General features: G+C 32.5%; 1 protein-coding gene and 1 long non-coding RNA gene across 3 annotated transcripts in view; one reads left to right on the top strand and one right to left on the bottom strand.

Moving 5' to 3' along the window:
- Positions 1 to 19,455, bottom strand: part of LOC126887921 (uncharacterized) — a 75,755-nt gene extending 56,300 nt beyond the window's left edge. Inside the window, exons 1-3 of one of the 2 annotated variants that reach the window (XR_007699288.1) lie at positions 18,949 to 19,455; positions 18,696 to 18,890; positions 16,700 to 16,881 (exon numbers count right to left, since the gene is read on the bottom strand). This is a non-coding gene — a long non-coding RNA (uncharacterized LOC126887921). Of the gene's footprint in view, positions 1 to 16,699; positions 16,882 to 18,695; positions 18,891 to 18,948 lie in introns of those variants that run through there. The other variant, XR_007699289.1, reaches the window with a different exon arrangement.
- The window catches only part of LOC114329221 (intermembrane lipid transfer protein Vps13D), a 184,098-nt gene that overhangs the window by 60,683 nt on the left and 101,370 nt on the right, over positions 1 to 22,045 (top strand). Inside the window, exons 11-15 of the mRNA XM_028278261.2 lie at positions 4,988 to 5,268; positions 6,042 to 6,231; positions 7,849 to 8,252; positions 9,348 to 9,504; positions 10,527 to 10,730. Of these exons, the coding sequence (XP_028134062.1) occupies positions 4,988 to 5,268; positions 6,042 to 6,231; positions 7,849 to 8,252; positions 9,348 to 9,504; positions 10,527 to 10,730 (1,236 nt within the window). The remainder of the gene's footprint in view (positions 1 to 4,987; positions 5,269 to 6,041; positions 6,232 to 7,848; positions 8,253 to 9,347; positions 9,505 to 10,526; positions 10,731 to 22,045) is intronic.

The following is a 22,045-nucleotide window of genomic DNA, read 5'->3' as shown; positions in this document are numbered from 1 at the left end:
TCAGATCTTTCATTTTGACTTTTATTCTAATGATCTTTAATCATTTGTACCTTCTAGGCTTGTTGAAGCAGTAATAGAGGTTCGTTAAAAGAGATGCTTCAAAGCAACATCTACATTCAATCGGACGCCGTTTATAGCATTCTAACGTTAAGAGTAATCAGTAGCGCGTCATCAATACTTTTGTTAAAACTTTAAAAGGGTAAACCCTGTAGTTGGCTGTATACCTTTGTTAAGACAACGTAGAATGAAGTAAACACTTCTGTTGTATGTAGGTATATAATTTATTAAAAAATTCTTAAAATTTATCCACAAGGGAGTGGAAGTACAACAAAACGTTTTCGGTCAAACTGACCGAAACGTTTTGAAACTGACCTTTGGTCAGTTTGACCGAAAACGTTTTGTTGTACTTCCACTCCCTTGTGGATAAATTTTAAGAATTTTTTAATAAATTATATACCTACATACAACAGAAGTGTTTACTTCATTCTACGTTAATATTTTTGTTTTTCGAAAGTTCTGCGAACTTTCAACAGTGAGGCAACAGTGCGTCGGTAATTCGACATTGACAGTGACATTTATAGTATCAAAAACAATAATTTTTATACTCATAGGCGCGAAATGTTGCCGAGTCAGTGACGTTCGATTTCTTGTTATAGAAAATCGATTTTTAGTAGATCCAATGTAACACAAAATCTAGGCATGAGATAAAAAAATTATTTGAAGAACGTGTGTTTTTTTGTTCTTCTTAATGGCGGTACAGGCTCCTTTTTGAAATATTTTATTTAGTTATAGAGTAATTTCCACATACTAACATATTTCTCAAATCGGGATCTGTACCGCCATTCTTTATTATATTACGAATATTTGTGCCAAATATCTCGACAAAATATTCAAAATTACAGCCGCAATCTTGGACCGCGTTTGTTGCTACCTGTTGATCGCTACCGTATGCTCTTAATAATACTTCTTCTTTAAATGCTGTTTCCCAATCGGTGGTTGGATATCATCCTTCTTCTTCTTCTTTTAATAGGACTATGTCCTGTTTCTTCTGTTACAGTCTCTGCTGCGATCCGAAGCTCCAGCTTTCGTACCATCGTTTTTTGGGTCTTCCTATGGGTCGCTTGGTGTTGGGCTTCTTTGTCTTCACCCATTGTGCTATACGTTCAGGGTCCATCCGATCTACGTGGTCTCTGCACATGCGTCGTCGTGCTCTTGTCCATCTCACTACGTCTTGAACGCCTAGCTCTCTCAATGTGTCTTCGTTTCGTATTCTATCTCTGAGTGTGATACCTCTTATAGATCTTAGGGTTTTCATCTCTGTTGTTCTCATTATTTGTTTGGTCTTTGTTGTCTTGGCCCTTGTCTCAGCTGCGTATGTCAGTACGGGTCTAACACATGTCCTATAAATGCGGACTTTGCTTTCGGTGCTCATATATTTATTCCGTCAGATTATATCCCTCAGGAAACCAGATATTCTCGCTGCTTTCGTTGCCTGCTGTTTTGTTTCTTGCCACAGATGCCTGTCACTAGATATTTCCACACCCAAGTATCTATAATCCATTACCTGTTCGATTATATGGTCGTCCACTACTAATTTACATCTAATTGGGTTCTTGGATATTACCATCGATTGGGTTTTTTCTGTGGATAGTGTCAGGTTATAGTTTTCGGCGGTTATTTTAAATTTTTGATGTAGGCGTTGTAAGTCATCCTCGTTTTCGGCTATTAAGATTGAATCATCTGCATAGCAAAGAATTGTCATAGTTCGGTTACCATTTTGTATCACTGGTTCATTTTGTTAACACTACCTATAACTTCATCCATTATTAAATTAAATAGGCATGGACTGAGATTGTCCCCTTGTCTAATGCCGACATTGATTTTATTCGTGTTTTGTTCAATCGTACTCTGTCGAATGCCTATTTAAGATCTACAAAGCATGTGAACATGGCTTGTCGAATTCTATTGATTTCTCAACTATTTGTCGCATGATGTTTGGGCGGAAACCCTGTTATTCCGATACACTGATACACCGACTGCCCATTTCTCGTAATACTCCATGTTCGTTTTCTTCTGTGTCCATGCTATTCTAAGCATTATTTTGTAAAATTACATTTCAAATGACTGTAACTTATTTATGTGTTCTTGCTTCAATGTCCAGCTTTTAAGTCCATATTTCAGTAACGCAAACATGTACTCTCAGTTCTAAGAATACTACGAAAAGATATCATATAAAATCACCATTGATCCTTTCATTATTCATTCCAGATGAGGTTTATTCTTACTCCGGTCAACTTACGCATCCGAGGCTACAAAAATTACCATCAAGCTGAAAATTGGCAGGATTGTTCAAAATACCATCATAAATGAAATCTAAAAAGTCCTCATAAATCCGACCCCTGCTAAAATTTTTACGCGGGGTCAAAGGTCACCAAATATGGTTTTTAGCGATTTTCAGCGAAACGGTAAGTTTTATCGTAAAATTAGTTCTAACAAAAAATGTAGATTAGATAATTATCTATAAAAAATGTCTTATTACTTTTTTTCCTGAGAGCCACCGTTTTTGAGATATAACGATTCAAAAAGTGGTAATCGTCATAATATGCGCACACGTTTTCACACCACCTTTGAGGTAGTGTACTTAGCGCGTTTTTTTAACGTGGTTTCCCCAGTAGGCCTATTCCACGGATCTGTTATGAATCTGTTTAATTTAAAGCTATTTAATAATTGATATTGGCAAGGGTTAAAAATGATAAAAGGTATATAAAGCGGTATAAATTAAAAAAAAGGGAAATTTATCAAACTGGTTCATAATTTTCTAATACTTCTGCTTCCCTTGTTCTTCTTCTCGTTGTTCTTCTTCCTCTTCTTCATCTTCTAGTTCTTCTTGTTCTTCTTCTTCTTCTTCTTCTTCTTCTTCTTCTTCTTCTTCTTCTTCTTCTTGTTCATCCTGGGTGCAAGTAAATTGTCCCAATAATGACACATCGCATGGCTCCTCGATAGAAGCAAATGAATCCTCAATTGTTGGTGATTCACCATTGGAGCACGACCGGTTTTGACAATTAGTGCATGCTACCGAACAAAACAGTCCAACTTTTTTGCAACCAAAATTAGCGCTACATCCCTTTTTACAGTTGCAAAAAATTGTGTTCAGGAGTTTTTCCGGAGCAGGGGGGAGTAAAGTTTGAATTGGTTCTAATGAACTGTCGACTAATTTCCATCCCCAGTCTTTTGTATCTAGCTGATAACCAAGCCACACTTGAACTTGGTAATATACCCGAAAAAGATGTTGATGAGCAGCCGCTGAGGTTGGAGGAAGACAAGATAACTGCACTTGTTTTTGTTTCGAGTACTTTAAAAAAAAACATGCATATCGAAACTTATCTAAGCACGTAGTTTTCTTAGGCGCTCAAATTCCGTTGGAAATAACTGCTTGTGGAGTTGAATTAGTGTTTTTTAAAACTTCAGCACATTCAAGTAAATCTTGTTTTTCAAACATTTTAAAATCAGTCGTTTTACCCCTCCTGAAAAATGCAGATGTATCACAGCCAGTTATTGCGTGTAAAAATAGTATATGATTTTGACATTTTGCAAAAGTAGATAAACTTTTCGATGAATATATTTCCGACTGGTGTTGAGCTTTTCCAGGTTTAAAAAAAAGATAGTTTTTTCGATTGGAGTTCTACCAGTGAGTAATACTAGCAAGTCTACATCTTCACCTACAATAGTTAAATTTGTATTTGTTAAATTGAATTACTCTATGGCTGTTTCAATTATCATTACGTCAGCATCATTATTAGCTTGTTTTTCCGATATATTTTCAGCAATAAACTTATCTTTCAGCATTGAAATGAACCGAGATTTGTTGTATTTGCAAGAAATTTCTGTTGAGTGGTAGATACTGTCATAGATTGATCAAATAAAATATTAGAAGATGAAGATGTTGCTGAAGTTCTACGACGTTGTTCTGCAGCTTTAATATTTCTCGTAAAATCATTATAGCCATCAAATACGACAGTAACTCTGGGACCAAAATGACGCCGTACATATCAATTTACTATTTTTGTTGGGATTAAGCCGTAAAATTCAAATAATTCAATAATTCTTATTATTTTCGCGTTACATTCACTTTGTAAAGATTTTTTTGTTGACACTGTAATATAATACAGCTTATACATTGCATCCCTCGGTAGACCGCAAGCTGTATAGTAGAAACATCATATTTATAATCTTATATTATTATGTGTAATATAAGTTAAGTTGACCGATAGAATATTATGTTTACTTGTATTACAGCTTCAGTGATGTATATACCTGGTGTACCAATACATATATTATGACGATTAGAAGTCTTTCAACTCTTTGAATCGTTGTATCTCAAAAACAGTGGCTCTTAGGAAAAAACTATTAAGACATTTTTTATAGATAATTATCTAACTTACATTTTTTGTTAGAGCTAATTTTACGATAAAACTTACCGTTTCGCTGAAAATCGCTAAAAACCATATTTGGTGACCTTTGACCCCGCGTAAATTTTTAGCACGGGTCGGATTTATGAGGACTTTTTAGATTTCATTTATGATGGTATTTTGAACAATCCTGCCAATTTTCAGCTTGATGGTAATTATTGTAGCCTCACTCCTATTTTTGAGTCTAACTAGACCGGTCTATCTATATAGCTCCAGATATATAAGATTTTATTATATTAGCCACACTTCTTCTTCTCATCGCTGCACTCTTATCAAATATTGGTTATTATCAACGCTATCCTGATCGTATTTACAGCTGAGCTAAAGAGCTCATTCGTGTTGCAGCCTAACCACTCTCAAATGTCACAACCATAACATTCTACTACGGTCTGGATTCTTTTTTCCTTCTATTTTTTCCCGCATTATATTTTGAAGTAATGCTACACTACATTTATTTAAATTATAAAGTTTTTTCTCCACATATTTCCGGTGTATTAACGCATCTTTTAACATTTCAGAAACTTACTTGACACCATGCTCAACTCCACCAGTTAGTGAGGGCAGCCTTTCCGCTGATCAAACCATCGAAGGAATATCCGAAGCTGAAGATGCTTCCAATATTCTGAACGAATCAAATTTACATAAGAAATTATACGATTCGTATTGTTTAGATTTAACAGACTTGCAGATCCTTATAGGAAGGGCGAAAGATAATTGGAGATTTGCCTTAAATAAGGGATCATCTAATTTACACGTACTGGACAGATTTAGTATATCTCTGCAGATAGAAAGACGAGTGGTAAGAATTTATCTTTAACTTCGTTTTTATTATTTTATCCAATGAAAAAAAAAATTCACTATTTTTCTTCTGTTTGCAGAAACTTTTTTTGGGGGTTTTTGGGGATTTTTTCTATTTTATAGACTTCAGAATGGATCAGGGCAAGATTTTTTAGTTTATATAATTTGAAGCAACTGAGTCCTTCAGGACTTTAAAAAAATTGGGCGAAGCACGTTAAAAACTTTACAAAAACTATAAAAAAATAGCTAGATTTGATCTATTTTCAAGTCTATAAAATAGCAAAAATCCCCAAAACCCTTATAAAAACAGTTTTTCAGATTTTGCGGAAAAAACTGGAACAAATTAATATATAGTTTTTGATCAAATACACGAAATAAAAAAAAACTAGATCTGCAGCTATCTTCAAAAAAAGTTAATCGATTTTTTTCGAAAAAAAAATGCATTTTGAGGTTATGTACACTCAACCTACGGATGTATAAAAAATAGACATATTTTTAAAAAGCCTCAACTATGCGTGTGAATTAAAAAAATTTAAATTGATTGCATCCCACCTGTAAAAATAAAATCGAAAAATTAACATTTTTGTTGGTCTGGGGAGGGGGTGGGGTGACGGATTAAAATTGCACTGAATATTATTTTTAATCACATTGACCGTAAAAAAAATGAAAATAAATTGAATTCTGGGAATCATTTTGCCTGTGTTCACGAGACATTTAAGAGTTACTGAAAAATTAAGGCATTTTACATAATATAATCATATATAAATTTTACAGATATATACTTCTGATCCACATTATCCAAGCGTCATACTAAACGCCCAATTACCAAAACTGGTTACCCATCTAAACGAAAATAATATATCTTCAGCTAGGAATTTAATACAGATGTTGTCCATGACGCTACTACCACCCTCTTTTAAGACGGCTGCCAATACCAACATTAATTCTTCTGTAGATGTACCTGGTAATATACTTTTCCATTCTCATACTTTAATATATCAATTATGATTGCAATAACTGTATCTTAATGAAGTTTATTATGATACAGATTTTCATTACAATACAGATTTTTAACCAATAGAATCGCGAGATGACGTTCTCTCTGGAATGTGGCACATGCGCAATGAGCAATGTCAAGTCAAATGCATAGGGACATTTAAAATTTAACCTCGAATTCATTTTAATAATAATTTTATTTATTTCATAACAGAAACAAATTAAGTAGTATCTGATTAAATAAATTATTTTGTTGATACATATTTTTAATACTTACAATTATTATTAAAATTAATTCGAGGTTACATGTTTAATATCCCTATGTATTAAACCCACAATTATTAAAATGGATGAAGAGTCCAAAGATGAAAGAAAAAAAGGATGTATCCATACAGCTGGCATTTAATTATCATTATGATGCTCGTATTCTATACCAAACACGCCGCTTCGCGGCCTCTTTTCGTATCGGTCATACTCGTATTATAATGACCATCATTAAATGATCGTTGCATAATATGCTTTTTCTCATGAGCATCTTTCAGTGCGTCACAGTTTTTCGATTTCATTATAACGCATTAAATTGTATGTGACAGAAAAAAACGCACGTCGGTGATTATATTTCGTCGGTGACATTTCTAACATTTATTCTAGTTGTCAATAGATGGCGCTATAATCGAAAAAAAAATTATTTACGAATTATAATATACGAATATAATCTGTACAATTTATAAGACTATACAAATCAAAGAAAATACCATTTTGTAAATGCAATAAACACAATTGATTTGTTTTTATGCCAAATTGCAAATAAAATGTGACAACTGTCAGATTTAACTAAACTGTCATGTCACTAAAATGTATGTTATCACGGAGTTACCTTTTTTCATCATTTGTGACGCACTGAAAAATGCTCATGAAAAGAAGTACTGTGATATAACTACAATATTTATGGCAAAAATAGGCAAAAGCAAAATAAACAATAGGTTTGTTTTTTGACTTTGATTGCAGATAACGTCTTCTTCCATTACATGATGTGCGTAGGTGACATAACTTTTTCCTTTTGCAAGTGTTTTTTTGATGTCTACTATTTTCTGTGGAGTCTGTAAACATATCTCGAAACTGATTTGCCATGTCGGTTACATGATGTTTCTTTGAATTTTGTTTTGTATTTCCGGAGGCGTTTTTCGATTTTACTAAAATCACGATCAGAATCGAGCTATGAATGTCTAGTTACTGGAAATTTATAATCAATTACCAAGAAGTTTACGTTAGAATTAAACATTGATAAAGACAATTCATAAGAAAATTTTTATTTTGACCGCTAGATGAATTAGCCCAAATAGTTGTAGTACTTTTGTCTGTTATCAGTTGCTAATCGTTTTCTACAAAAGTACATAATGCACCTGTAACGTTGGTTACGCGACGTAAGCAGATGGAAGAGTTCATTTACGCGACGAGGGGAGTCCGTTATTCACCATGTAAACTTTTTCATTTTATTAAAATCCCGTGTCATGGCGCTACTTCCGCCTTTTAAGCTTCGCTTAAAAAAGAGTTATTTGTAAATAACATTTTATTTATTTTGTAGATACCGGTCAAGATTATGAGAACAGCGAACCAGAAAGTTTACACAGCGACATAGAACAAAATAATCTAATAACAATGCAGTTCACAATTGATCAAATGTCCTTGGAAATTCAAAGTAGAGGTCGCAGTATCGCAGAACTTCAAATAGCTGGCGTGAAACTAACATTTTCACGACGTGGTGTTGAAATGAGCATTGCCTTAACTGTTCACAGTTTACTACTCGTAGATGCTTTACAGACCTTTGGAGCCGATTTTGAATTGCTGGTGGCAAGCCATAAGCACGTTGGTATGGATTCGATGTCAGGCAGTATCAGAGATAGTGAGCCAACGTCGCCTGTTTCGCCGGCCAGTCCGGATTCTACTTCTTCCAGAAATGGAGCTACATCTCCTTTGGCTCTAACTCAGGTACCTATTTTATTCTTTATTTGATATTTTATTTTTTATAATCTCCAAAAGTTGCTAGTAAGATGTTATATTAAAACATATCCATTTATAATTGTTATAAATAATATAATAAATATGATAACTTTGTTATAAACATTTCTATTATAATTTAGGTAATACGTTTGTTGAAGTGAATACTTCTTATCGCTCTGTATGAAATTTTGATGGGACTGATTGATGACTAAATCGTATTTGGCGTCATTTGAAAATCGAGACGCGTGTAGTAAACCTTGCGGTATACTTACCGTTTAATATTTAAATACTTATTTGAACTTTCTTAGTAAACCAAATATAAATCCCGAATTTTCTATTGTTTGACTGGTTTCAGGGTTATTTCAAGTATAGATTCTGTATTTTAAATGAATGACTAAGTTTGGGATGGTTTTTACCCCTATAGGGGCGATTTATTCAAGTTTTTCAAAAAATATAGTGCGGCAGATGATTTTATACTAAAACTAAATACAGAGTCCGAATTTTCTATTTATGAATGGCTTCGTGGTGGTTTCAACACTATATGGATTGATTTGTTCAGTTTTTCGGAAAAATATAATGTGATACATTTTTTAAGGTAAAACTAGATATCGATTCATAATTTTCTTTTATATGTGTAGATTATTTAATTAATTAAGATTGAAAAAATAAAACAAAATAAAATAACACTGAATAAAATTAAACGAAATTAAATAAAATCAAATAAAAATAAATAAAATTAGTAAAATTAAATAAAATTAGATAAAATTAATTAAAATTAGATAAAATTAAATAAAATTAGATAAAATTAAATAAAAGTATAATAAATTAAATAAAATTAAATATAATTGAAAAAAAAATAGATAATTTAAATCGAATCGGATCGAATCGAATCTATAAGAAGTATTAACTTCTGTCGGCACTCCGCAAGTGCCACGCTCTTTTTTTAAAGTTGGTAGTTTTTTTCTTTAATTTGAGCTAAAAGCTACGTTACTCAAAATGCAGCCGAGTTGCAAGTGAAAAACCGCCTAAATGCCGTAATTTTGTAAGTTTTCCTATGCAAATATTCATTTTATAAATTTTTAGGCGTTGAATACACTAGCTACCTCACCTAGAGAAGGACTTATGAAGAATATACTAGAAGTTGATGCAGAGGCTTTAATATCTATAGAGATACAATTGATCACTGGTCCAAAACCCATGCAGATTGCTAATATACAGTTTAACAACTTGGATATAATAGGTAAAATAGTTGTAGAACCATTAATAACAATATTCTTTTACATAAATTATTAGGTTGATTTATATTACAGTATTCAATTAAATAGGTATACGACTGTGCTCCGATAAGTACTAGCCTTACCGCACGATGGCGCCACTATACAAGACAATTTTATTATCGTATATATGGCTAATGTCATGGTGTAGACGGCTAATGTCAAAATTTCAGCCGAATCTGACCCGTAGTTTTGTTGTGAAAAAACGGAAATCGCGCAGCGAAATCAAAGAGCTCTTGGATGCTGTGTACTGTGACTCTTCTCCTTCGATGGCAACTGTCAAAAATTGGTTTAACCAGTGTCAACATGGTCGCACGTCCGTTTTTGATGAGCCACACCCAGGTGCTCCGAAAACGGCTACCACTTGATAAAATCCTACGACCTCGTATAGGCAAGCCACCGATTGAAGGTGTGCAGAGATAGCTGAGACAGTAGGCATCTCAAAAGACCGCGGGGGTCGTATCCGGCATGAAATTTTGGCCATAAGAAAGCTGTTGACTCGATGGGTGCTGCATTTTCTCAACTTGTTCAACAAATTTGCTCTGGACAGCAAGCGCAACCGTGAGACTACTTCAGAGCAGTGTTTAACTCTGTTTAAGCGCCATTTGAAAGAGTTTCTGAGTGGTTTCATGACCGTCGACGAACAGAAGATTTCAACTAGCGAACGTGCTCCGAAGAAGGCGAAGACTGTCCTATCCTAATTTATCACCTAAATGGTCAGAGGGTCTATTATGCCGAATTATTGGACCAATTTGACGTAGAATTACAGAAAAACGGCTCTACTTGGTGAAGAAAAAGTCTTCCACCACGACGACGAACCGGCTCACACAAATTGGTTGACTTGGGCTACGAACTGCTGCACCATCCTCCGTATTCTCCAGATTTGGTCCAGTGCGACTTCTTTTAGTATTCAAACTTACTCATATTTCTTCTGAAAATTAGCATTATCCTTATATAATATAAAATAGTTGAATGCTTTATTTTTCAGCAAATCAGCAAACATTGGTGGAATTAATGGGCTTTTTCAGAAGAGTTTTTCCAGAAACACAAAAATCTGGTAGTTTAAAGTCTCATAATCTTGCATTTAATGCTCAAAAATCAACAGAATCATTATTAGAAGAGACAATTAGCCATATTGGAACTACTGAAATCATTTTCGATTTCCATAGGCTGAATGTTCTACTGTTAAGAGGTAAATAAGCATATAATATAATAAAATGCTGTACTAAAAAAATATCCATTCACATTTTCCAAAAATTTGATTTGAAAAATTATTTTTTTATTTGTTTATTTTTCTTGGTATGTCGTATATTTCTTCTTCTTCTTCCTCTTTATAAGCGAATTGCTTGTGCATTGGTGGATTGATACCTCTATGGAAGGTTTTCACTCCATCGTTTGCACAAGAATCTACAGGTCGAGCAAGTCTCGTAAATTTCACGATTGCGAGCCACGATTCACGCAACCGTGTTTGCGTACTTGTGTTTCAAGTTGCGTGGTCGTGCGGAGTTATATTTACCAATTCGCGCAATCCGCAATCGTACTTGAGACGCTGTGTCAGGGTCAGGTGAGGTGTTTGAAAATTTGTGTAACTTGATTGCTTGATCTTGGCCCTGATTCTAAATCAAATTTCGACACTAAACAAGTCGCTTTCAATATGGCGACGGTTGAAATGCGATTGTGCGAGCCTTGTGGATTTTAGTTGAACTAACGAAGTGACGTCATGAAATAGCGACTATCGAAATTAATAGCGACTTTAAAAAGGGTGTTGATATTATAATTTCGACTGTCGAAATTATTTGACACGGAGATGAACGATTGGCCAAAAGCGAGGTTAGGTTTAGTTTAGATGTGTTTTGTTTATTTCTTGCAAGGAAAACTAAAGCAAAAGGTATTATAATATAGCTGGGTTTAATTGAAATTTGCTTGTTTTGAGGAATTAGATAGAATAGTATTAAATTAGAAATATAATAATTGAGAATGTCCACAACATGAATCATCAACTCAATGAAAGATGTAAGGTAAAAATCTGGGAAAATTAGTAAAAAACAAGAAAAATTAATTACCAGCTATTTTATTGCTGGACATGCTGAAATCAAATCTTAAGACTTCCTATATTAGTAATATAGCTGTGCAAGGTCCACAGAAAGTGTGCTATTTTGTTTATAAACAAATTAGCGCTCCGAAATCTTTTTTTATTATTGCTCTATAACTCCGAAAATTTTAACTTTAAACCAAAACACTCACATAAAAATTGACAGTAATTCTGCACATTGATAATTTATTCCAATTTCCTTCGACGGAAATTTTCCTCGGAAAATTCGGGTTTTCCAAACAAAATCTTTAATTTTCAACTAAAATTTGAGGGAAGTAATTATTTATCAATAATTAAATAATTTGGTGACAGTGACATAAATCTTTTTTGTTATAAGTGTCTTGAAGATATGAAAATTTGTATGTACAAAGAGGACCGGAATTAAAAGGTATCTAATGGTTCAAAGATTAAAATCCTGTTGTTTATAACTCTGTCACAAATGCCGGTCAGATTTGACCGGTTATACCTGGAATCACTCCTCGCAATTCAATTTGTTTTTCTTCGAAAAGGACACAGAAGCCGTGCCCTTTTCAACAGCGTTAACTTAATTTAATTAAATCTAATATTTTCTGAGGGGTTCTATTTGTTTATAAGCCAAAAAATTGTTTCTTTATAACATTCCTGAGACCGCTCAAATGGTCCAATTTCAATCCTGTGAGGAACGTTGAATAGGTATAGTGCTTTTTTATACGAAAATCATAGTTATTCTGGTGTATCATAATCTTTCTGGTTATTATTTCGACCGAAATTTTTTAATTAACATTTTAATTATTGCTAAACTATTGGTTAGATTGTCGCCGGTCTCCTGATATACAGAGGGGGGCTAAATTATGGAATAAATTCATTTTCTCTAAAATTTTTTACGATTTTAGAGAAAAATCCCGAAACAGGTCGATTTTTATTTTTAAATTAAATTTCTTGGCATATATTTCAAACTAGTGACGTCATCCATCCGAGGGTGATGACGTAATCGATTATTTTTTTAAATAGGAATAGGGGTTCGTGTTGTAGCTCATTTACAAAGGCGTTCAATTCTCTATTCAGTATTATAAACATTAATATCATTATTTATACAGGGAGGCCAAAAAAATTTTTGAATTAAATTAATTGACGCAAGAAGAAGAATGCATGTAATTTATTTAACTCAAAATACATTCTATTGCTGTCAGAAAATAGAAAAAAATGTTTATTTTGCAAATAAACATTGCTTTTAGCTTAAATTAAATGTTCAAACTGCCAATAGGTAGGAGGGAGGCTGTTTGTGATTTAATTTAAGCGAAAAGAAATGCTTATTTGTGAAATAAACCTTTTCTTCTATTTTCTGACAGCAGTACAATGTATTTTGAGTTAAATAAATTAAAATTCAAAAATTTTTTTTGGCAACCCTGTATAAATACCTAATGATAATAATGTTTATATTACTGAATAGAGAATTGAACGCCCTTTCAAATGACCTACCACACGACCCCTATTCCCATTAACAAAATTATCGATTACGTCATCACGCTCAGATGGATGACGTCACTAGTAAGAAATATATGCCAAAAAATTGTAATTTAAAAATAAAAATCGACCTCTTTCGGGATTTTGCTCCAAAATCGTCCGTTTTAAAGAAATGAATTTATTCCATAATTTAGCCCCTCTGTATAATCTACTATAATAAATCTTTCATGTCATTAATTATTTAATTATTGATAAATAATTAGGTACTTCCCTAAAATTTTAATTGAAAATTGCAGATTTTTTGGGAAAACTCGGATTTTCTGAGTAAAATTTTTGTTGAAGGAAATCGGAAAAAAAAATAACTTTGTGCAGAACTAAATTACGGTGAATTTTTATTTGAGTGTTTTTGGCTCAAAGGAAAAATTTTAGGAGTTACAGACCACTAATTGAAAAATAAAGAAGATTTAGAAGTGCTAATTTGTTTATAAATAAAATAACACACTTTCTGCGGACTTGTCATACCCCATATTACTAATAAAGTAACGCATAAATTCGTTATTTCGTAAACTGGTTACTTTAAGGAAAATTCCCGAAACACGTCGATTTTTATTTTTAAATTACGGTTTTTTGGCATATATATCATACTAATGAAGTCATCCATCTGGGCGTGATGACGTAATCGATGATTTTTTTAAATGAGAATAGGGGTCATATGATAGCTCATTTAAAAGGGTATTCAATTCTCTATCCAAGAATATAAACATTAACATAATTATTTATACAGTGTGTTCAAAAAACATTTTTTAATTAAAATAAGTGAGACAAAAAGAAGAATATAATGTAATTATTTAATTCAAAATACATTTTACTACTGTCAGTAAACAGAAAAAAATTTTATTTGACAAATAAACATTGATTTTCGCTTAAACGAAATGTTCAAACTGCCAAGCGACAGATGGGTGGCAGCTTTAACATTGAATTTAAGCAAAAAACAATATTTATTTCTCAAATAAACATTTTTTTCCTGTTTTCGGACAACAGTAAAACGTATTTTGAATTAAATAAATTACGTACATTCTTCTTTTTGTTTCAATTATTTTAATTAAAAAAATGTTTTTTGAACACCTTGTATAAATAATTAGGTAAATGTTTATATTAGTGAATAGAGAATTGAATACCCTTTCAAATGAGCTATCACATGACCATTCTCATTTAAAAAAATCATCGATTACGTCATCGCGCCCAGATGGATGACGTCACTAGTATGATATATATGCCAAAAAATCTGAATCTAAAAATAAAAATCGACCCGTTTCAGGATTTTTCATTAATGTCGCTGGTTTACGAAATAATGAATTTATGCGTTACTTTATGGACGCACTGTATATGCAATCTTAAGATTCGATTTTAGCAATAAAATAGCTGGTAAATAATTTTTCCCAAAAATGGCATTTTTTCGATAATTTTCCCAGACTATCAACAAGTTCCAATAAACGGGAGCGCCAACCCAAATTCTGAGCAGTCTCAACATGATAAGATTAATATCCCCAGTTGTAACTAATATCGAAATGAATAAGAATCGCTATTTTCTGCGGCTGTCATGGCGGTGTCGAAATGAAATTGCGACTGTCGAAATGAATTAGAATCAGGGCCCTTGATTCTGTGGTGTGAAGGTGGTTAAACTTTTGTTTTATTTTTTTTTTGTTTTGTTTGTTTTTGTTGTTGCGAATATATCGCAGAAAGTTTTTAGATGAAGTAATTGTATGATGAAGATAACACAGAAAATACAAGAGGGCAGAATACTTTGCAAAACAACTGTTACAATTTGAAATCAACAATTTGTTGTTGTCTTGCAGGTAAAAAAAGTGACTTTTTAAAAAAATTATATCTTGGAAACTAAAAATTATTTTTATTTATAATTGAAACATGTAAAAGTATAGTACTCTCAAAAAAATTTCAGCCAAAAATATTCATTTTTGTAGAGTTGACTGCAATTTTTCAACAACAGTCCTTTTTTGCGGTGAGCAGCATAACAAGTAAAGTCTCATCTGAAATCAAAGTTTCTTGTAGTTTATACCTCTGGCTAGTGAATGAACAAAGGATTTTTTATTAGATGAGGTCATTTTTGTTTTATAAAAAAAACTACTTTAAAAATGAGAAAAATTGGGGTCAAAAATGTGTTTAAACTTATGTAAAATCTTCAAATTTCATTTTTTTTAATTCCTTCGTTCATATTCTAGCCAGAGGTATAAACTACAAGAAACTTTTTGATTTCAGATGAGACTGGACTTAGTTATGCTGCCAACGCTAAAAAACTTAAACTCTACAAAAATGAATATTTTTGGCTGAAACTTTTTTTGAGACTACCTTAAGTACTATACTTTTACATGTTCCAATTATAAATAAAAATAAATTTTAGTTTTCGAGATATAATTTTTTTAAAAAGTCACTTTTTTTACCCACAAGACCTATGTAACCCCTTAAAAAAATGTTTGGAAGAATATGTTTGATGGCCAAGATGCATACATATATTTAGAAGGAAAGTTCCTGATTTCTGTAGTATAATACATAATACTGAAGAGGAAGTAGCCCTAAGCGCCGGACTCCACTTGCGATTTGTAGTTGTGAAGATTGAACACATTCTTTCAAATAGAAGTCAATCCATGATTATTTAGTCACAAATGGATTGACTTGTATTTGAAACAATGTGTTCAATCTTCCTGATTACAAATCGCAAGTGGAGTGCGGCGGTAATAACACCAAAATATTCCATATAGGTCCATAGAAGGTACACAGACATTGAAAAATTCCTGGAATATCCCCGAAAACATGTTCCCTGAACATCCCAGGAAAATCCTGTGTCAGCATTTTAAACATTACCTGAATGTCTTATTGGAACATTCCATGAATGTCCACGAATGTTCTCTGGACATTCAAAATATATTTTGTAGACATTCCCTGGATATACCAGAAATACAGTGATGAGCGCTCTAATAACCGGCAAAATAGCACAAAAGATGTATTAAGTAGTGAGATAAAAAGACATGAAACTAGTCGAGCTGGGAAATTTAGCGATATTAACTTATACATTTAGATTGTATTGATTGTGTACCACCTTCAGACGTATCAGACGAGTTTGGAAACTACCACTGTCACAGTGACAGTTTTAGTTGACATACTCCTCCGATATGTGTAAAGGTGGGATCAATATAACGTAAATTTAAAGGTTAATTTCGCTAAATTTCCCAGCTCGACTAGTTTCATTTCTTTTTATCTCACAACTAAATATGTTGCCCATATTTTGCCGGTTATTAGGGCACTCATCACTGTACATCCTTGCTGATGTGACAATACCTCCTATCTGTTTTTTCATGAGTTTTGTATGAGAGATGGAAAAACATGTTTTAAGGTCACCTCCTGTGTTCATATGTAAGTTTTGACTTGTTTTGTAGTTCATAGATAGTTTAATTTACTACAAAACAAGTCAAAAAATATCATATGAAAACAGGAGGTGACCCTAAGACAAGTTTTTAGTCTCTCTTACAAAACTCATGAAAAAACAGATAGGATGTATTATTACATCACTGACGATATGTGGCCATACCAAATAATACATCCTTGATAAATACTTATAAACATTTTTATTGAACAAAATCTTTTCATACATTTTTTTAATGCAATTTACTGATATTCCTAAATATTTCAAAAAAATGTGTCACATTTGCTTTGTAAACCTTTCTTTTGCCTTTCGTAGCCACATATTCCGTTTCCTTCCTGGTTTTTTGTAGACCACTTCTCTCAGCTGATTCTAAAAAAAATAAAATAAATGGTAATTTTTCTATCCTTTACAATTAACAATCAGAAGAAATATTATTTACAGATAATGATATGCATAATAATAATAGGTTTGTTCTAGCATCAGTTTGAAACCATCAGCGAATAGTGGACCATCAGCACCAGCGAATAGTCCATCAGCGCGAGTAGAGGGGATCGCACTGGTGACTGTATTATGTTCTTTTACTGATCAACTGTTTGCTGATGGTTTTTGACTAGTTTGACTGTTTGCTAGAATAAACCTAATAATAATGAATATTTTGTATTTTGACAATGACATCTGATTTGGAAGTCAAAACATTAATAAAATTATTTTTTCAAGTTAACTTTCACATGCGCGTCTTAAAATTGTACTTTTAATACTTATATCATAAATAACTATTAAAACTATCTTAAGAGGAAACAGTATCGATCAACAGGTAGCGAAAATGTGTTCCAAGATTGCAGCTGTAATTTTGAATATTTTTTCAAGATATTTGGCACACATATTCGTAATATAATAAAGAATGGCGGTACAGAGCCCAATTTGAAAAATATATTAATATGTGGAAATTACTCTGTAATTAAATACAATATAAAAAAACGAGCTTGTACCGCCATTAAGAAGAACAAAAAAATACACTTTCTTCAAATACAACTTTTTTATCCGATTTTGTGTTATTTTGGAACTACTAAAATTTTTTATTTCATTAGTAGTTCCAAAATTACACAAAATCTAGGCATCGGATAAAAAAGTTTATTTGAAGAAAGTGTATTTTTTTGTTCTTCTTAATGGCGGTACAGGCTCGTTTTTTAAATATTGTATAATTACAGAGTAATTTCCACATATTAATATATTTTTCAAATTGGGCTCTGTACCGCCATTCTTTATTATTTTACGAATACGTGTGCCAAATGCCTCGAAAAAATATTCAAAATTACAGTGACAATCTTGGAACACGTTTTGGCTACCTGTTTATCGCTACTGTATTAAGTACCTTAAAACATTGTAATTTGCTAAACCAGTATATTTTACTCTACTACTACTCTACTAGCTACCTCATTTTCCACTGTTTCTAAAGACTTGTTTACATGGGTAGAGTTTTGAGGAGAGTAGAGTAGCGGTAGTACTCTACCAAAAATGGCTTGATACCATTCACATGAGGAGAGTACAAGTATAGTACTGATGCTAGTATAGTGAAACCGATTTTTGTATTTTTAAACACTCTTGATTATAAGTGCACCTTAAATTCTTAATTTTTTGCTTAAGCTCGTTTACTCCAAAGCCCCCTTTGCCATTCTTTCGACGATTTCATCCTCCACAGCTTGCTGCAAACTTTTATTTCTGTAGTATACACTACCTAAATTCCATAAACACTGGTATTCGCCGTATTATAGCTCTACAAGTTTTAAAGTTTCATCTTCGGTGAACTTCATTTTCACTATTTACACAAAACACAATTCCAGCCAGAATGACAGCGCCCCCATGTACTCTCCTACCTACTCTATTCTGCCATAATTGAGCGTGTTCCATGGGTAGAGTGTGCAGCCGAGTAGACATTTTGGCAGTAGTGGTGGTCATAGAGTAGTTATTTTGCCATAGGTTGCTAGTCACTCTACTTTAACTCCAACTATACACTCTACCAGCTATTCTACTGTGCTGAGCATTTTTACAGGTAGAGTTACTCTACTCTATCAAGTACTTGCATCATTACTCTACCCGTGTAAACAAGTCTTAAATCTACTGAATGAAAATCTACTTAATCTTAATCTACTCTTAATGAAAAATGTCTAAAATCATTTACCCACCTAGTATTATTGTAGAATTTAAGACAGTCCAGTGCCTTATAAATAATTTCAATATGAATATTTTTCCCTTTAATTCTCCTTTGATACCACTCCATTTTAGATTTTGGGGAACTTATTTCATTGTGTTTATAGCCCATATTTATTGAAGGAACCCAATCTGGAGATTGATATTATCGATTAAGTCGGCTGGTTTTCCTATAAGATTAAAATGTTAACATCTTCAAAAATCGTTACTGTTGTAATTGTAACTTACCAGATATAAAATGATTACAGCAGACAGGACAGGAAAATTTTCATTTCGCTAGCAAAACCTGTACATTGTATTGCATTTAACCATTGTTGTCTCTCAGATACCTTCTTTAGTTCAGTTTAAAAGTGAACTTTATCTTGACTTTATCACAATTACATACTTTGCATTTCACACTTCAAAACACAACACCAATGAAGCATAATATTATCTTTCTAAATTAATACTTCCAGAGAAAATGTTAAATTAATCTTTGTACAACACAAAATTACAAAGAAATACAACTAAAATTATCTAAAACTCATTAAGAACAGATAGAATAAATTTATCTTTTACATCCAGTAGCCATATTGACATATTGATTTAATTATTATGAATCAGTAGAAACGATTAATTTGGTAAATATAGCTCCGCACGACCACGCAACTCGAAACACAAGTACGCAAACACGGTTGCGTGAAGCGTGGCTCGCAATCGTGAAATTTACGAGACTTGCTCGACCTGTAGATTCTTGTATCGTTTGCGCGGTCGGCCGATACTTCTTCTACTCATTGGTGATTTATCTCTCGTTGTTTTGACAACACGGGTCTCCCACATGCTGCCTTTTGTGGTTATTCCATTCTTTTTTTCTATTTAGTGTCCATTCATTTATACACTGTACTTTACATTTTCTTTTCGATCTCTCAGCGTACTTCCTGTAATTCTTCTTAGTACTCTCATCTCTGCCGTTTCTAGTAGCGTTTGTATTGTGGCTGTGTCGCGTCTTGTTTCTGATGCATATGCCATTATTGGTCTTACACTGGCTTTATAAATTCTTGACCATCACAGTGTTAATATGGGCCATTCCACGAACATACGCCTGTTTTGGATTACTTCGACAACGAATATTTTACTGTGCAGCATAAGAAGTACGAAAGTAAATGGCGCTAATAATTATTCCAATAAACAACAATGTAATTTGCAATTTACTTTCGTTCTTATTTTGCACAGTAAAATATTCGTTGTCGAAGTAATCCAAAACAGGCGTATGTTCGTGGAATAGAGTATAGGCCGGTTTCGCCAAATATATGTGCAGATATGTATGTGCGTGTTTATATATGTGTACGTATGTGTGTGCATATATCGCTGGTACCTATGATTAATGTGATTCCTAATACATTTCCAGTGAAAAAAATAACTCTTTGATAAGTGTTGGCGATACCATTGTTTTTATATGCGTGTCCGCGAAGATTATAACTCCCAAAATATTTATAACGAAAAGATTTAGTTCATAATAGATGCCGACGAAAACAATTATTTCCCTTTCTGTTTCTGTTTCTGCCGACGAAAACAATTATTTCTGAGAACGTTTTAGTAATTATAATTTTCGTGGACCCACAAACAAAAATGATGTTTTTTGCTGATTCTCCTCAAAAAATAATATTTTTTGCGACGTTCATTGAAAATTCTACTCTTAACGGCATTTTTCGGAGTTATACTTTTCGTAGGCGGTGGCGATATATCTAGGTATAATATATTTTTATTATGTTAGTTAAATATATGTAAATGTTAGTTATTACAGTTATATATCAATCAGCTATTTTCAATGGGAAATAAGCCACAATTTTACCAAAAAAATGATTTTATTAACGTTTCGACGCCCAAGTCGGGTGTCGTTGTCAAAATACAAAATAATACTAAATTAAACAAAAATGTTGTTGCTTAGTAAAAAATTCTTCTAATAATTTATTTAATCTGACTCATTTATATCGGCAATTCAGACATGTATTATACATTTTAAAGTAGAAGACTTTAAAATGATATTGCCAATATTGACGAGTTGCGTTCCTGGGACGACTTTACTAAAAGATAGTTAGTTCATTTGATTACATGAAATCAACCCAACTCAAGAATATCCGCCACAAAAAGTCATAGCATGTAATCTGTCTTTAAAAAGACAACCAAATGCAACGGTGGCAGTAAAATTCTCGCGTTAGAGATTCCATAGTAAATCACGAGGGAAAACCAGGAAAAAACCTCGTGATACTATCCCGAGGATATTCTTGAGTTGGGTTGATTTCATTTAACCAAATGAACTATCTTTTAGTAAAGTCGTCCCAGGAACGCAACTCATCAATATTGGCAATATCATTTTAAAGTCTTCTACTTTAAAATGTATAATACATGTCTGAATTGCCGATATAAATGAGTCAGATGAAATAAATTATTAGAAGAATTTTTTACTAAGCAACAACATTTTTGTTTAATTTAGTATTATTTTGTATTTTGACAACGACACCCAACTTGGGCGTCGAAACGTTAATAAAATCATTTTTTTGGTAAAATTGTGGCTTATTTCCCATTGAAAATAGTTGATTGTAAAAATGTCACAAGGAAATAGCTTCAGAACAACATTAAGTTATATATCATATATTCTAGATATGTAATATTATACTTAAATGTAAAAATTGTCTGGCTAATTGGTCTTTACCAAAGCCATCAGACTTCCATCCTTCCTCTTTAAAACGACGTTTGGCAGAAGTCTCTAGGATTTACAGTTTCCGAAATATGATTTTTCAAACTTCGCCACTCACAGCGATTTTGGGCCATTTTCCTTGTTATTTCGCAACCATTGGTCTGTAACTTTTTTCTACGCAGCTTTAGGTATATACAATGGCACATTTAATAGGAAGAAAAATCAATTACCTTTAAAATGGTCATTTAGTATTGTACTTAGTAATTAGTATTAGTATTTAGTAATTGTACATTTAGGTATATACATGGTCTAATAAGAAAGAAAACTTATTTTCTTTACTTTAAAATGGTGTATTATAAAAAATCCTAGGACTATTTTTAAACAAGATATGCTTTTCCAAAATGTGACATAATACACATGTAATATGTCTCACCAAGTTAGAACCATATTGAAAACTTTTTTATTATTAACTTTATGAAAAAAAATATTCTTTATAAAATGCTCTGCATAGCCTAAAACCTAACATGCAATCATCAGATATCAAATTTTATCAATAGTATACGAGGTATTTTGAAAAATATGAATCTCGCTCAAGAGTAAAGTACCTTTATATTTCACAAATCGAAAAATGGTATTATGGAAAATTAT

This window comes from Diabrotica virgifera, chromosome 7 (assembly GCF_917563875.1).
Source record: "Diabrotica virgifera virgifera chromosome 7, PGI_DIABVI_V3a".
Taxonomy (NCBI): Eukaryota; Metazoa; Arthropoda; class Insecta; order Coleoptera; family Chrysomelidae; genus Diabrotica; species Diabrotica virgifera.
Note: the sequence above shows the minus strand (reverse complement) of the source record. Positions and strands in the feature narration are given on the sequence as shown.